At 38.6% G+C, this 16,905-nt stretch overlaps 1 protein-coding gene across 1 annotated transcript in view; it reads right to left on the bottom strand.

The window, feature by feature from the left end:
* LIFR (LIF receptor subunit alpha) overlaps positions 1 to 16,905 on the bottom strand; it is a 109,603-nt gene that overhangs the window by 46,021 nt on the left and 46,677 nt on the right. The window contains exons 4-8 of the mRNA XM_063295734.1: positions 14,158 to 14,309; positions 10,952 to 11,115; positions 7,330 to 7,507; positions 3,839 to 4,129; positions 2,200 to 2,329 (exon numbers count right to left, since the gene is read on the bottom strand). Of these exons, the coding sequence (XP_063151804.1) occupies positions 2,200 to 2,329; positions 3,839 to 4,129; positions 7,330 to 7,507; positions 10,952 to 11,115; positions 14,158 to 14,309 (915 nt within the window). The remainder of the gene's footprint in view (positions 1 to 2,199; positions 2,330 to 3,838; positions 4,130 to 7,329; positions 7,508 to 10,951; positions 11,116 to 14,157; positions 14,310 to 16,905) is intronic.

The raw sequence follows: 16,905 nt of genomic DNA, 5'->3' as shown, positions 1-16,905 counted from the left end.
TTCCTGAGGAATACGCAGCGGAGGTAAAGAACAGATTTAAGGGACTGGACTTAGTAGATAGGGTCCCGGAAGAACTCTGGACAGAAGTTCGCAACATTGTTCAGGAGATGGCAACAAAATACATCCCAAAGAAAGAGAAAACCAAGAAGGCAAAATGGCTGTCTGCTGAGACACTAGAAGTAGCCCAAGAAAGAAGGAAAGCAAAAGGCAACAGTGATAGGGGGAGATATGCCCAATTAAATGCAAAATTCCAAAGGTTAGCCAGAAGAGATAAGGAATTATTTTTAGACAAGCAATGCGTGGAAGTGGAAGAAGACAATAGAATAGGAAGGACAAGAGACCTCTTCCAGAAAATTAGAAACATCGGAGGTAAATTCCAGGCAAAAATGGGCATGATCAAAAACAAAGATGGCAAGGACCTAACAGAAAAAGAAGAGATCAAGAAAAGGTGGCAAGAATATACAGAAGACCTGTATAGGAAGGATAACAATATCGGGGATAGCTTTGACGGTGTGGTCAGTGAGCTAGAGCCAGACATCCTGAAGTGTGAGGTTGAATGGACCTTAAGAAGGATTGCTAATAACAAGGCAGCAGGAGACGACGGCATCCCAGCTGAACTGTTCAAAATCTTGCAAGAAGATGCTGTCAAGGTAATGCATGCTATATGCCAGCAAATTTGGAAAACACAAGAATGGCCATCAGACTGGAAAAAATCAACTTATATCCCCATACCAAAGAAGGGAAACACTAAAGAGTGTTCAAACTATCGAACAGTGGCACTCATTTCACATGCCAGTAAGGTAATGCTCAGGATCCTGCAAGGTAGACTTCAGCAATTCATGGAACGAAAATTGCCAGATGTACAAGCTGGGTTTAGAAAAGGCAGAGGAACTAGGGACCAAATTGCCAATATCCGCTGGATAATGGAAAAAGCCAGGGAGTTTTAGAAAAACATCTATTTCTGTTTTATTGACTATTCTAAAGCCTTTGACTGTGTGGACCATAACAAATTGTGGCAAGTTCTTAGTGGTATGGGGATACCAAGCCATCTTGTATGCCTCCTGAAGAACCTGTATAACGACCAAGTAGCAACAGTAAGAACAGACCACGGAACAACGGACTGGTTTAAGGTTGGGAAAGGAGTACGGCAGGGCTGTATACTCTTACCCTACCTATTCAACTTGTACGCAGAACACATCATGCGACATGCTGGGCTTGAGGAATCCAAGGCTGGAGTTAAAATCGCTGGAAGAAACATTAACTATCTCAGATATGCAGATGATACCACTTTGATGGCTGAAAGCGAAGAGGAACTGAGGAGCCTTATGATGAAGGTGAAAGAAGAAAGTGCAAAAGCTGGCTTGCAGCTAAACCTCAAAAAAACCAAGATTAAGACAACCAGCTTGATTGATAACTGGCAAATAGAGGGAGAAAATGTAGAAGCAGTGAAAGGCTTTGTATTTCTAGGTGCGAAGATTACTGCAGATGCTAACTGCAGTCAGGAAATCAGAAGACGCTTAATCCTTGGGAGAAGAGCAATGACAAATCTCGATCAAATAGTCAAGAGCAGAGACATCACACTGACAACAAAGGTCCGCATAGTTAAAGCAATGGTGTTCCCCATCGTAACATATGGCTGCGAGAGCTGGACCATAAGGAAGGCTGAGAGAAGGAAGGTCGATGCTTTTGAACTGTGGTGTTGGAGGAAAATTCTGAGAGTGCCTTGGACTGCAAGAAGATCCAACCAGTCCATCCTCCAGGAAATAAAGCCAGACTGCTCACTTGAGGGAATGATATTAAAGGCAAAACTGAAATACTTTGGCCACATAATGAGAAGACAGGACACCCTGGAGAAGATGCTGCTGCTAGGGAGAGTGGAGGGCAAAAGGAAGAGGGGCCGACCAAAGGCAAGATGGATGGATGATATTCTAGAGGTGACGGACTCGTCCCTGGGGGAGCTGGGGGTGTTGACGACTGACAGGAAGCTCTGGCGTGGGCTGGTCCATGAAGTCACGAAGAGTCGGAAGCGACTAAAGGAATAAACAACAAAGCCCTCCATAGACTTATCCCATTTTGTCAATGGGATACATCTAACCACTCATATTAAATAAATGGCAAGTTTATCTGAATAATCAGAATATTTCTGCCAACGATGGATGGATGGATTCTCCTGCCTTTAAAAAATAGATGAAAACTTACCGTTCAAATAAGGCATATCTGGTTCGTCTTGGGCCAAATAATAAGGTGGGCCTTCCCTCCTCCCATCTGCATGTTATTTCCTTATAATTCTGTGTTTCACAGCTTAAATTTTGTGGAACATCAGGAGGATCTATAATAACAAAGAAGAAAGAAGAGTTGCCTGTACGTACATATCTGTCGAACCTTTGTCAATAGGGTAATTAATACAAAGGGATTCTTCTTCCATGATCTATTGTTACCACACACAATTCAGCTTACATGAAATGTGTGATGAATGATTACAATAGTGATTAATTGAACTGACCACACCAAAAATATGCAGCTCCACAATCTCATTGGTTCTGCAGTGGAACTAATTATGTGGTATTGCGGCAAAGATTCACAGTCTGCTTCCTTTCAGATGCGCTTGGACTACAATTTACAGAATTACCAACCAGCATGGCAAAGAATTTGAAATTCTGGGAACTATAGTCTCAACAATGGAGGGTTAGGGAGAAGAACTGTTCTAGATATGTACCAGTCAAGCACAGGCTTTAAAGCTAGGAAGAAGTGCACCTAATAACAGTGTCTGTGCAAAAATATTCAGGGCCTGAATAAGTGTGGCAGTTTCACACAAAGTATTTGCAGAAGCAGTTCATTTGCAAAGTAGTTCACTCTGTAGACCAAAGGACCCATGTCACCATTTATCTTTGGCAACAGTGCTGATTTATTTCCAGTTCAGCTGCAGAACAACAGGAACCATTCTGAAGCCAATTTTCAGCTGTGGCACTGAAGCTCTGCAGAACTCAGGGATAGCCACTTTTCCCACTGGGGGGGAGTCTTGTCTACCCTTCCTCCTGGCTCCTGAGCATCAGCTGTCCTGGAAAATCTTGTGAGGGGAATGCTGGGTTCCTAGCTTTGTTGATTTGTATACAAATCACTGCATTGCTTGAGTTTTTAAAGATTTCTTTCCATTTATGTGTAGCGGTATGAAAAATCCTGTGCCATCCTTGAGAATATATTTTCTTGGCATGTGGGAGCACGAAGTGGCATCAAGAAGTGTCAAAAAATGATAACTTTCCCTAAACTTCAGAGGAAAATCAAGCTAAAATCAAAATAAGCCACTAGCTTCCAGATTGGGATGGAGGGTGAATAAGGTTGGGGAGGGTATAGCTGGCATGCCAAGCATTTTTGAAAATTGTGGCCATCACTAGACAAGTTTCCACTGATTCATCTAGTTCTACATACTGAGCAGTTCAAGGTCAATCTATCTAAAGGATTATTTCTTCCTATATATACCTGCCGCAATTATTTGGTCATCTTCGCTGGTCCTCCTTCAAAGCCTTTGCTGAATGAAGAAATGTCTTCTCCACTGTAGAGTTCTACTAGTAGGATATTATTTTGAAAGAAGCGTGTTTCAGGTCTACACTGCTCTGTTTTCAGTAACAAAAAATTCATTCTCCCCAATTGTTTCAGTTGTGTTTTAAAATGTAAGGCACAAATTATATGGAAGCAGCAGCCTTTATGTATTTCATTTCATTTCATTTCTCATTTTATTATTTTTACCAACTTTTTATTCTCTTTGTAATTTACCCAAGCTATTTACGCACACATGCACAATAAGGAAACCCTAAAATATAAGGAAGAAATAAATACTTACAGCCCACAAATAAAACCGTTCCATCCAAGGAAGGAGTGGACGATCCTGGGACTTGCACCGTGCACCAGGCATTAAATCCAGAATTACTGGCAGCACTAACATTTTGCACAAAGAGTGATGTGCTGCTCTTGGTGAGAGGGGCAGTCTCACACTGCAGAGATTCACATGAACCATAATTAAGGGTCAGAATTTTTTGTCCAGCTTTGTACAGACAGCAGAAAGTCACGTTGGAACCTGCCACCACCACTTTATCTAAGGGGTACATTTTCGTGACATTGCCTGGATCAGATCCTGCAACAGAAAAGGCAGGAGTGAGGAAGGAAAGAATGGGCAACATCTGATTATCCGGTGGAACAGCTGCACACTGCCACACATCCACATTTACTGGGAACTAGAGCCACTAAGCTATCTCCATCAGAATGAATGGGATGCACAGCAGAACACAGATGCCTTTGAGAAGGTACAGTTAACAAACAACTAAACTACTTGTCCTGAAAAAGCTCAGACTCTGGAAAAATAGGCACTGATTCTAGATGTGAAACTCACAAAATGTCTTTTACTATAGAGATTCCCAACATTTTTGTCCCACAGACACATATGTTATTTTGAGGACATGTGATGAGCACTCTCACAAAATGCCAGAAGGTAAACTAATGAAGTTACGCCCATTATTCCTGTTAACCCCTCAAGATGCTCTTTACCACTTCGGCTTACAGTTCTATCGTTTCTGGCCAGGTGGACCAATTTCTAAGGAGATCCCTGGTTTGCAAGTCCCTATCATTTTATCTTCTCAAAATGTCTCTAGGTATGTGTAGGGCCCATTAGCATTTTTGGAAATGGAGAAGGTGCTTGAGTCTGGCAGTTGCTTTACAGCATCTCTCTCTCTCTCAAAATAACCTAAAACAGCAGTAAGCCAAAATAAAATCAGAGGGAGCATGGAGCTGACAGGCACCAAGGGAACCCACAGGTGCCATACTAGGCTCCACGCTCAGCAACTCAATAAAAACAGCTGCTGATTGTACCACTTGCTATGAATATATCTTGTAAACTATGGTCCATGGAGACTTCTGAACACCCAGAGGAGCCTCCAGGCACTGTAGGAAAACAGTGCTTACCTTTCCCAAACAGAACCACATGGGCATATGGCTATACTGCAAGCAGAGAAACGTGTGGCACTCCAGTTTACTTCAGTTCTTAGCAGGCCTCACTATTGATCATCCCTCTTAGGGCTACTGGGAGATGAGGCTTAGCAATAAGTTGAGGAAAGTTGAGGACTATATTCTTTACTTCAGTGACAGTGTTTCTAGGGGGTCTATGGAGTTGTTTGGGTGCTATGTAAATGGACATTTATGAAGAAAACTAACCATATAGTCCCACATTCCGTGTACACAGTAGTCATTGGATACATTTGGGAAATTCATCAACCAAGGCCCCCTTCTACTGTTGCAACCAGTAAGTATCTATAACCTGCTGCCTATGATTCACGATATAATAAACAGCCATCAATATTAGCAGCTATTGATTGCTGATCCCCCATAAATCTGCCCCAGTTCTTTTCCTCAAACACCCAAATGACTTGCCGTTACCATAACTGCTAGCAATGAATTCCACAGTTTAACTATGTGTTGTGTCAAAAAGCATTTCCTTTTGTCAGTCCTGAGGTGTCCCATCCCCAACAGTGACTTATAGCATCTTCCAGAATCACCCAACCATTGGATAGCAGTAATGAGTGCAGGCTTATATTGACTCAGCAGTGGGAGGGTGATCTTAAAAGATGTTCAAGTGACTAATGGGGAAATGACATGAATCTCTTCCATTTTGTTTCAGTGGGATATTCTACCCTGTGAGAGGAGGAGGAAAAGTATCTCCTTATCCTTGTTATCTAAGCCATGCCTGACATAATTTCTCCTCTTACTCTCCTTCTCCTCAAGCTAATAAAATCAATAATAATCAATAATAATCAAAATAGTTTTAACCACAGGTAGGTTGCGATTAGTGTGAGTTCGAATAATGCAACTCTCCATTTAGTGCGAATTGTAAGTTGATACCAGGTTGCGTTTAAGGTAATCCAAAATTCAGTTAGTGCAAGGTTAGTGTATGCGCAATTGAGGATGGGGCATGCGCCATTGAGGATGGGGCATGCGCCGTTGTGGCTGGGTTTTAGACGCTGCTCATCTTCATGTGTGCGAAGTGGAGAAAAGGAAGATTCTGTCAGAAGAAAACAGTACAAGTTTTAAAAAGAAGAGGCTCGTTACTACATTAGAGCAAAAAAATGATGTAATTGAACCACATGAACGTGGTCATCACAACAGTAAAATAGGGCAAGGTTGGAATGCCTGAATCTATGGTAAAAAAAAAAAAAGTTTTTATTTTGCACTCTATAATTATTCAGTGACTTTGTTAACCATAAATTTAAATTTTAAGTATATTCTTTTTAGCCTTTACTGTAATATTTCATAAATGTACATATAAAAAATAATTTTTTTAATGTTTCATTGCTATTTCCATTGAGCTGGAACCAATTACCCTATTTTCCATGGAAATATCACTCCAACTAGTGCAAATTCAACTAGTGCAAATTCAAATAATGTGACTATTTCATGGGATTCATTAACCACAGTAATTGAGATCTACCTCAATTCAACAGTTTTGCACAACAGCTTTCAGACAGGAATTCTGCAAACAGACTTTGCATGTACATTTATTTTTAAAAAATTGTACTGCTTTAAAAAATACATGCTTGAATGGGTCAAGGCCGCTTCCATAAGTTTAAAACGCTTCCAACTTTTGAAATAAAGTATATAGAACCAGCAACAGAAATGAACAGCTCTGGCCTGATTCAGACCTACAGTAGCAACAGTGCAATGGATGAAGCAATAAACCTTACAGAATTATGTGTTATAGCTCCTTCTTGCAACAAACATTTCTAATTTCCTTCTAGTCCTATTGTTATATAATTCATGTGGTTATTTTACGGATGCAAAATGTACTGCTATTTAAGATCACTTCTTCCTAATATAATTTGAGTAGCCCACCTTAGTTAATTCATTATTCCCCTCAGCCACATATTAGGCTTTTCTGATTTAGGTTCAGATTATTTCAATGTTCAAACGAATAGGACATACCTAACACATATAACATATAGACACCTAGTTATATTCCATGCAATCAATGCCTTCTACTAAAAATTAGAATAGAATCTAAATCAGAATCTAAATTATTCTGGAAGTACCTTTATTTTTGGCACAACATTTGAAACAGAACTTCATCATTTCTCCCACACTTTCCTATTTCTAGCAATAGCAAAGATGGATGATCAAAATTCAATATTTCACCCATTTAGAAAACAGCAACATACACAGAAAAAATCTTGGTACTGGATGGTGAGAATGAGTCAGCTAGCCATTCATCTAATACTTTGATACATCATCAATGCTGCACAGTTGATAAGACTCTTATTCCAAAATTTGGGCTCAGGCGCATCAACTTACCAGGAATATTTGCAAGTGGGCTCCATTCACTCCACATCTTCCTTCCAGCAAAGGCTTTCTCGTGAAGAAAACAGCGAATTCTAATGTGGTGAGTAGTGCAGTTAAAAGGCAGATCTGATGTCCACTTCCAATGAAGGAGGGTGTCATTGCCACCACCTGATGTAGTTTTATAGGTCTCCTAAAAATGCAAAGATTTGTTCCAAAAATATATTTACCAAAGTAACTAATCACAGCACTGCTATGGACAAGACCAGAATTTAGGCAAAAAGAAGAATATAGTAATGCTTATTGTATTTATGCAGATTTCCCCATCCTTTCTCTTCCCCCATGGTTGTATTGATCATGGGGGGTGGGGGTGGCTAAAAGAATCATATTGAATTGAAAAAGTGATATTATTCCAGATATTAAGAAATAGTTTTGGGAAACGTGTGATCTATCTGTTTTGGAAAAGGCAGTATTTTCTGCTAATCAAAGGATGAAGCAATATGTATTACTATGACAGAGATTTTGTGCTATTTTACAATAATATCTGTAAATTTATATCACTGACCATCTCCTGTTGGGGGAGATGGGCAGTGATATAAATTTAAATAAAATAAATAAATATTTTGTATTGACCATATTATACTACTGTATGGTACTTATTAGTAAACCAGTGACTACTGATAAGTATAATACATAAGATATTTTTTCCTTTTTCTCTTAGTTTGTTTTTTTCCCTAATCCTTTTCTTCTTTTTGGTGGGTATATATGAGTTTTTTTTTAAAGCTTAATTTTTTGGTTAATTATGAAAGTCTGTCAATTCTTTTCTTGTAATTTGTAAATAAAATGTATTATTATTATTATTATTATTATTAAATTTATGTCACCCCCAATGGGGGACTCTGGGCGGTTTACAATAAAATAACACTAAAAACATAGCCATCTAAATTACCATTAAGATATAAATAAAATAAATGAAAAATCCAAGTGGACATGGAACACAATCACTAAGAGGTGCTATGGCGCTAGCCATCCCCAGGTGGAGCTATCGCTCTCCCCTTCCCAAGCAAGGCGGCAGGACCAGGTCTTCAGTTTCTTCCAGAAGTCCGAGAGCGAGGAAACCCTATTAGATAATTTAAAAAAAAAATTTCCACCCCTCACCACTTAATGTCTCATTTTAAGATGGCTGCCAAATACAAAAATTTCCCTCCACACCTTTTATTCTTGCAGGTTTCTGCGATATAGGTTAAGCTATGGAGACGCTATAAAGAGGTCCTTTCCTCTGTGACCCATCACGCTAAGCCATGCCTTGTCTTACTGTGGGTTGTAAAACAATCTAGAGCGACATGCTTTACGTATAATATTAAGCAATAAATTTTGGTTAACAAAGAATAATGGCTCTTTCATACTATGTTTCAAATCTAAAAACAGTTTTGTCTATTATATGTGAACTCAGGCAGTGAATTTCACAGTTAAACAGGATCCCATATTCCAGCACTTTAGCCCAACCTGCTGACATGCATGTGCTGGATTAAAATTTTCATATCCCCAGGCAGCATGAAGAAAGGTTCTGCTTGATGACGATGGCAGGAGTCATCATCATGATGTGTGGAGGACACAGGGCTGTGGAAGGCTGCTGTAATCATTACACCATGGGTCTCCTGATAATTTTCCAATATTCCAAATCTGCTCCAATTCCATTTCACTGGTTTGCAGGCTTATTCTGGATCACAATAATTGCCTTGTAATTCCCTCATTAACCTCTTGCCTTCTTATCATCAGCCTCTCTCTCTAATAATTAAACTTGCTATTACTGATGAACTAAATGATTCATTTTTAGTCACAGGTTGTTTTTATTACAAAATGCATCGAACACTAAATATTATTCAATTCCCCAGGCTTCGTTCTAGAATCTCTTAAGTATCAAGCACGTTCAATATCCACCTTGTGATGGGCTGCCAATATAGCACAGAGGATAAAATACTGAACTACAGGTTGGGGATTCAAATCCCCACTAAAGCACAAATTTAACTCAATCAGCTAAGGTGTTGGACCTGGATTGGGGAGACCAGGTTCAAGTCCAGCCTTGGCCATGGAAACTCACTGGGTGACTTTGGGCTCTCACTCTCTTTCACCTAACCTACTTTACAGTATTGTTGTTATGAGGATAAAGTAAGGGAGACCTTCATGTAAGCCAGCTTGAGTTCCTCAGGGAAAAATAGGATATAAATCCTACAAACAGGTAAACAAATAAATAAATAAATAAGTGATCTTTGGTTTATAATTCTTTGCCTTACACAACCGATAAAATAGCTTAGGCTGTGTTTCTCAACCTCAGCAACTTTAAGATGTGTGGACTTCAACTCCCAGAATCCCCTAGCCAACCATGCTGGCTGGGGAATTCTGGGAGTTGAAGTCCACAGATCTTAAAGTTGCTGCGGTTGAGGAAAACTGGTGTAAGGATACTATTTGGTGAAGAAGAACCAGACATGTTGTCATGAGCTCATGAGAGAGAACAGCAAGCAATTAATAGAATACAAATCAGCAATATCGGCAAAACTTTCAAGGGAAAATATCCAGTGGGATAGCTTCTCAATGGCCCATAATTCATAAATCTCTAGTTTGTGGCATTGTATTTGCTATGAGAACCTGTGCTGTAGGGGCTAAGGTGCTGGGGAGTAGGAGACCCAGGTTCTAGGCCACCTTTCAGCACAGAAGCCACTCAGGTGACATGGGCCAGTCACTCCCTCTCAGCCTATATCAACATTGGGCTCTGTGACAAGCCAGCTGAAGGACAAAAGCCCTCATTGCATCATGCATGTATAGCTTCATGATGTAAATTAAAGAGAGCAAGTGCAAAAACAAGCAGGCCCTGCAACTAAGCAGGACTATAACAGTGGCACTGAATATGTTATTATCATTACAATTAAGACACTCATATCTTTCTGTTAGCAAACTATATTGAATAATTTCTGAGATTGGACAGGAGGGATGCTCATGGATCATGTTCGATCAATGTTTTTAAGCAAGCCAACCTGTTCTACACTTTGGATCAGAACACAGTTATCTTTCACGCTTCAAACAAAGCGTGAAATGTCATATTTGACATTTCAAACAAATATTGTGATACAAATCTTACCAATCGGGACATATCAAACAGAGTAGAAATTAAACTGATCTTCTCATTCCTCAATGACTCATCTCTCTTAGTTTATCCTAACAGCCTCCTTGTAAGGTAGATCGGCCCAAGAGAGACTGTCAAGGTTTAATTCCAACTTCACCTAGCTCTAATCTATATTTGGTCTTGCAAACTTCTGAGTTTCTTAAAATATTTAGTCAGGCAAAATAGCCCTTTGATGAAAAATTCTAAGAAATTCCAGTGTTTAAATAATTTTGGTTGATCTCATCGGGGTATTATCTCTATGGATTTTTTTTCTCTCTCTCATGGTCAACATAGTTATCATTGCTTCTCAAAAGTGTAATCTGATTGTCTAGCTCAAGATGCTGCCCGTCAGTGTCTTTGATTACAACTGTCAGCTGGGAATGGGATTGATCATTCTCTATCACTAGAGAACATCAAGTTACACACACACACACACACACACACACACACACAGAGATGTAAAGAGAGACAACTTACTAGTGCTACTTCCTCCATTGGATCTTTACGTAGAATCTGGATTTGCCAACTAGATTCAATTTTGTATGGAAGGAGTGATCCACCGTCATACCATTCCAGAATCAATGTGTCCGCTAAAAAATCTGGAGTCAGTCTATGAATATGGGGCATTAGAGGAACAAGTACTGGGTGGAAGAAAAAAAGTTAACCAGAATCAGAACTACTGAATGTCAATAGGTGCTCTAAACAGATGCTCTCTTCTCTAGTGATTCAGTCAGTTATCTGCTTTCCTCCTATTGTGAATTTCTCAAAGTCCAGTGAAAATAACTACTCCACCAGTTTCTTTTAGTTTCTCCCAAATGCATCTAGTTCTTTACATATTATTGGTTCAATACTGACTTCATCAAAGGCAAATTTGTAACATGAAAAGCTTGACAAATAACTGATAACATTGTCACTGATGATGACAAATAACTGATAACGTTGTCACAAAGGCTGCAGAGGTTGCAGAAGACAGAAGTGAACAAATTATCTACAAGGCAGCTTCCTCTAGTTCTTACGTGACTGTAATTGGAGATGGCCTTTTTTTTTTTACTAGCATGATCAAAGTGAAGTTAAGCCTTAAGTGTCAAGGACTCAAACGAAAACAAAATATTATTATTTTGCCAGAATCTTATATGTACTTTCATAAGCAGAATAAGACCACCTGTTCACAAGGATATCCTAAAGTGGGCTTACTCTTTTGTAGAAGACATTTCATCATAACAAGTAGTACATTAACACTAATCATGTATAAATCTAGAAGTCAATATATTTGTCATGAGTGAGGATGGCGAGCAGGGGGCTCCCATCCAGGCTGTAAAGCGCATGCGTAGTACTGAGGAATTAGGTGGCCATTCAAAGAGACACAGATCGGGCCCGCCTTAGTCTTTGGGGTTTATATGTCTGGGTTTTCCCATGCTTCTTCAGTTTGTTAGGATTCTCTGTTATGTAGCAGTAAATAAACACTAGAGACCTATTCCTTTTCTCAGCGTGGTTCCTGGCTGTTAGGACATCAATCCTAACAAACTCCTACTCCCATCGAAAGAGGGAGGAACAAAGAATTTAAAGGGGAGACATTTGGAAATGTCTTCAGAAAACCAAGAAATTCGGCTCGCCATCCTCACTCATGACAATATTTTAACAGAGAGAATATAGTGATACAGAGAAAAGACTGCCTGCAGTATTATTAATGCATCAATATTCCACCTTCTTAAGAGAGAGGGAACCTATCTGTTTTAACAAATAGATTTATGTATTCTATTTATATAGTCACCCATCTCACAATAGTGACATTTAAAAACAATGCAACAACATAATATAAAACATAAGTATTCCATAAGTACCCCACTCTCCTGGCCTTCAGAAAAGGAGTTAAGACCTGGCTATGCTTGGGGCAAAGTGGGGGACAGTCGATCATGGAAGTGGTTGGTACCTTGAGGTGGCCCTGGAAATTTTATTAAGACTGTCTTGGATTTTATTTTATATTTATGTATATCTATATTTTGTAAAAAAAAATTATTCTTTTATTATTTGTAAACCGCCTACAGTCGTCGCTATATGAGATGGACGGTGAAGAAATTTGATAAATAAATAAGTAGCAGCCGAGGAATCAAGCCATTCTAGACAAATAACCACCACATAATAGGCTCTAACACTCCAATCTCCATGCTGCTGTATCAACAGACCAAGTCTGGTTTCTGATATCTTGACTAAGAAAGATTCCAAGAAAGCCAATGGAATCAGAGTATTGGTTAGATGAGCCTTGCCCAATCTGTTGCCCTCCAGAAATGCTCTCTAGGGGTTGGTAGTTGTGGTCCCCAAACCTCTGGAAGGCTTCAGAGGTTGCAGAAGATGGAGATGGGGTGAACAAATTATTTACAAGGCAGTTTTTGTAATTGGAGATGGCCTTTTTTTTTTTAACTAGCATGATAAGGGTGAAGTTAAGCTTTCTTAAGTGTCATTAATTACGACAGAAGAAAGTTAAACATATGTTTTAAAATAATTCATGGGATTCACTATTATTTATTAACTTTGGTTAGATTTCACTCAAAGGTCATAACTGTAGTCAGGGCTTCACACTGAACATTTCAATTCAAGAATCATGCTGTCCTGAAAAAAAGTTTACACCGAATCTTAGTGTTTAAAACTGCGGGAGAGTTTCATATTCTCAAAAAATTGGACTGCTTCCAAAGGAATAAACAGTGGCCAAGTTATTATGAAATATTGTGGGAAATCACTAACTGGCTGAATTTCAAAACAGAAAATCATCTCTAATATGTCCTCTACCACTGTATGCTCAAAATGGAGAAAATTCCCTTTCCATTTTCTAAACAGGAATGACAAGGAGGAATTTATACCAAAAACCAAAGCTTCCAAAGCTTGAAAGTAGGGTATGTGTTCTGAGAGCTATCATTACACATGTACACACAGAAATCATACAACATAAAATGTAGAAATTATAACAAATAAATTTGTTAATGCATCACCTTAGTTGTCATCCTCTCTATATAACATACAGAAAGAAGCAGATGGCCAGAAATAGATCTATTTCTGGTAGAGGTTGTTATTGGACAAAAAAAGTCTCACCTACTGTCCTGAACCTCTGGAGAAGACATAGAGGAGTGTCAACATGTTACACCTTGCATACAGCTGCCTTGATGATCAGCAGAGAAAGCATGTGAGATTTCAAGCAAGATCTGGACCCATGGATTAGAAGGGCCTTATCCTCTCTCTGCAACCATTCTATCTCCAGATTACTCTACACCAAAGTTTAAAAAAGGAACTAACTTCACTGGAAATGCTTTTTTTCCCCTTTTATTAATGTGTATCAGGAGGAAAGGGAGAGAAAAAAAATGGGCTGAATTGGTGCAATAAAGGTTTAAGAGTTCCCAGTCTAAACACAACAATCACAAACTGAACTAGTACACTTTCTCTGTATTTATTAGAACCTTCAGGACCAACTGCACATTATGGATTATATAAAAGATACTTTGATCTAGAAAAAGAAGTACATGGAGAATTCTGTGTGGTGCTTTATTTTAGACTGTATTAAAATAAAAACATTAAAAAATTTAAGGGAAAACATGTAAGCCTAAAAGCTCACATGGACTGATACTTATCATCACTCCAAATACGGCCTCTGAATTCCAAACTATCTAGTCTTAATAAAGAACAGGTATACTTACAAACGTCTTTCTCGGGCAGCAGAAACGAGTTTCTAGCTAGGGCTTTCCCAGATGAATTTAAGGTAGTTATCTCAATCTGCACAGAGTCGAACACAATTAATGCCAATGTTGCCCATTTTATCTTAGTTGATGCACATTCTGGATTGGAGAATCTGCAGAAAAAGGTAACTCAGCTTAGCCATTGGAGATTGGCTGAAAGCAAATCATTTTAAATTACGGGAGAACAGTAATCACAAAGGTCAGAGGAGTTCACAATATCTTGTTATCGTATATTGAAAGTTCCATTTAAGGTCAAATTAATTAAATAATTTAATTTATCAGTGTATTCTAAAACCATGGGCTAAAAATCACCGAAGAGGCTCTCCAGAGAACACAGGGCATTTTATTTTCCCATTTTAGGGCTCCTCATACGCAAGTATGACAAGAAGGGCAAAGATACAAAACACATATTTTACATGCAAAAGACTGGTGTGTTTAACAAAGCGTAATATCAACCTGGAGTAGAAATAGACTGAAATGAGTGGAAAAAATGAAAAACTGAGCAAAACTACAACTTCATCCCTAAATGTAAATAACTGGATCCATTTCTATGATACTGTGCAATTTTTTAAAAAGTTGAGTTAAAAAGTCGATTTCTTTCTGGGTATATTTTGCAAAAATATATATTTTATACATATTTTCCTGAAGATCCATATTTTTATTGCACTTTCACCTAACGTATATTTCTCTGAGTGCCTTTGTATCCTAAATTCTAGAAAAGTGAGCATTTACATATCAGCCCATGTACGGATTGAGGAAGTGCAAGCTGAATGAACTTACTTCAGAAGTGAGAACCAAACAAGATCTCCCCCCATTCCTATCAAGGTTTATGATATAACTCTCAAAATAAAACTGAACCATCATTAAGTATGATATCAAAAACAGAAGCAACATGGTCTCTGAAGCATAAAGATACTTCATACAACATTTCCTTTTCTAAATCTGCTTTTTGCAAAGGAATGGAACAGAGCAATTGGAATTCTGGACAAAACCGTCATTTTTTAAAAAATGTGTGAATGAGTTAACTTCATTTTTTCCTCCTACTCGGAAGAAAGTGTGATACACCTAGAATCTTGATTAAAGTTCTAATAATTTGCACAGGGAAAAAGCCACAATTGAAATAAAAATGGTCAAAGTGACTTATGATTCAGGCTGTTTGTGAGAGATAACGTGTCGTCTTACTCCTGCTCTGCCACATTAAAGCAAGTTTTCCACTGCTGACGAAAGGAGACCAAAGGAGACCTTTTGGGAATTAGCAGTGGTTTAATACCAAGTAACAGACAATCATGTATTTGGGATAGTGGCAGGAAAAAAGAGTTTGGGCAAAGTTTGACCAATATCGGCTAGCCTTGGTTTTATATCCTGTTCAGTGGCCATGGTAACACTTCTTCACCACTGCATCTGACTAGAGATGTACAATGGAACTTTCCGGGTATCAAGTGACTTAAAGAATATGACAATGCTAACTGCTTGGCAGTTTCCTGTTACTTATTGAAAAACCTTTCACAGAACAAAATGTTTTACAGTACATGTTATTTCAAATGCCCTTTGACAGAAGTATCCGGACTTATTGCCATCTCTTAGAAGAATGTCAAGTGCTTTAGCCTGACGATGTGCATCATGGGGTTCTTAGACAAATCAGAACACCATTTTCCTCTGAATTCTCATGCTTTGTGGTTGACACAACGATCTTGTGTTTTTAAAGAAGCCATGGTATGGACATATTTTTTTAAATGATGGTTTCTTTACATCCCAGAAATTACTACCAAGTCTCTCTTTGTATTTTTTGACAATAGACAAGTTATTAAGCCAGCTCCCTATGCTATTTAATAGTTCCATGAAATCCCAAGGATTTGCCATCTAATTTCTAGCATGGTATTTTTCCAATTCATCCATATCATTCTCTTTTTTCCCTCAAAATTCTTATTTAAAAACATGGAGGTCTTGAACTGTAACGTGAGTTATTTGTGGCTAAGTGAAGGCTGGTACAGTACAGTTAAAAAAAAAGACATCTAGTGTATTTTCTATACCATCTTCCCAAAATTGAAGCTCTCCAGTTGTGTTGGACCAATTCTCACCCAAGGTAGCCTTTGGAAACTACAGTATCTGAAATCTAACACATCTGGAGCACACTCCAGAGCATGGGAAGCTTAGTTATATCTTCTCCTTGATTCCTGAAGACTTCCTTTAATAATCCATGCATTGGTAACTTCTGGATTAGCTAAATGTATTAGAACTATCCTGTGGAATTGTCCTTGAAGACTCAGTTCAAAACACTGTTCTGACTTTAAAGACCTATACAAGCTGGAGTTGTGGTTCAGATATGTAAAGAACATCTCCATTTGCACAACACCGGCTATATAATAAGGTTTTCTGAAGAGGATGTCTTGCAAAAGTTTCTGCCAATTCATGAAAAAAAGATGGCTGCACAATTCTAAAGGTTTTTCAGAAACAGCAGCACTTCCCTTAAACTCCTTGCCCAAAAAGGATTTCCTCACTTGCAGATGTCACTGATTGAATGTAATGCTTGTCTGTCTGTCTGAAATGACTGGGTAATTTTATACATTTCATTTAAACAGAAAAAGAATTTTGGCCCCATCCATTCCAGTGCCAGCACAGTATCACCACCACACATAACCCCATGACCTCTCAGAGACTGAAAATAACAAGAAGTGTGGTCCCAGTCCTGTTCTCCAAGGAAAGGTATAA

The sequence above is a fragment of the Candoia aspera genome, chromosome 2, assembly GCF_035149785.1.
Source record: "Candoia aspera isolate rCanAsp1 chromosome 2, rCanAsp1.hap2, whole genome shotgun sequence".
Lineage (NCBI taxonomy): Eukaryota > Metazoa > Chordata > Lepidosauria > Squamata > Boidae > Candoia > Candoia aspera.
This window is presented reverse-complemented; position numbering and strand designations above follow the sequence as displayed.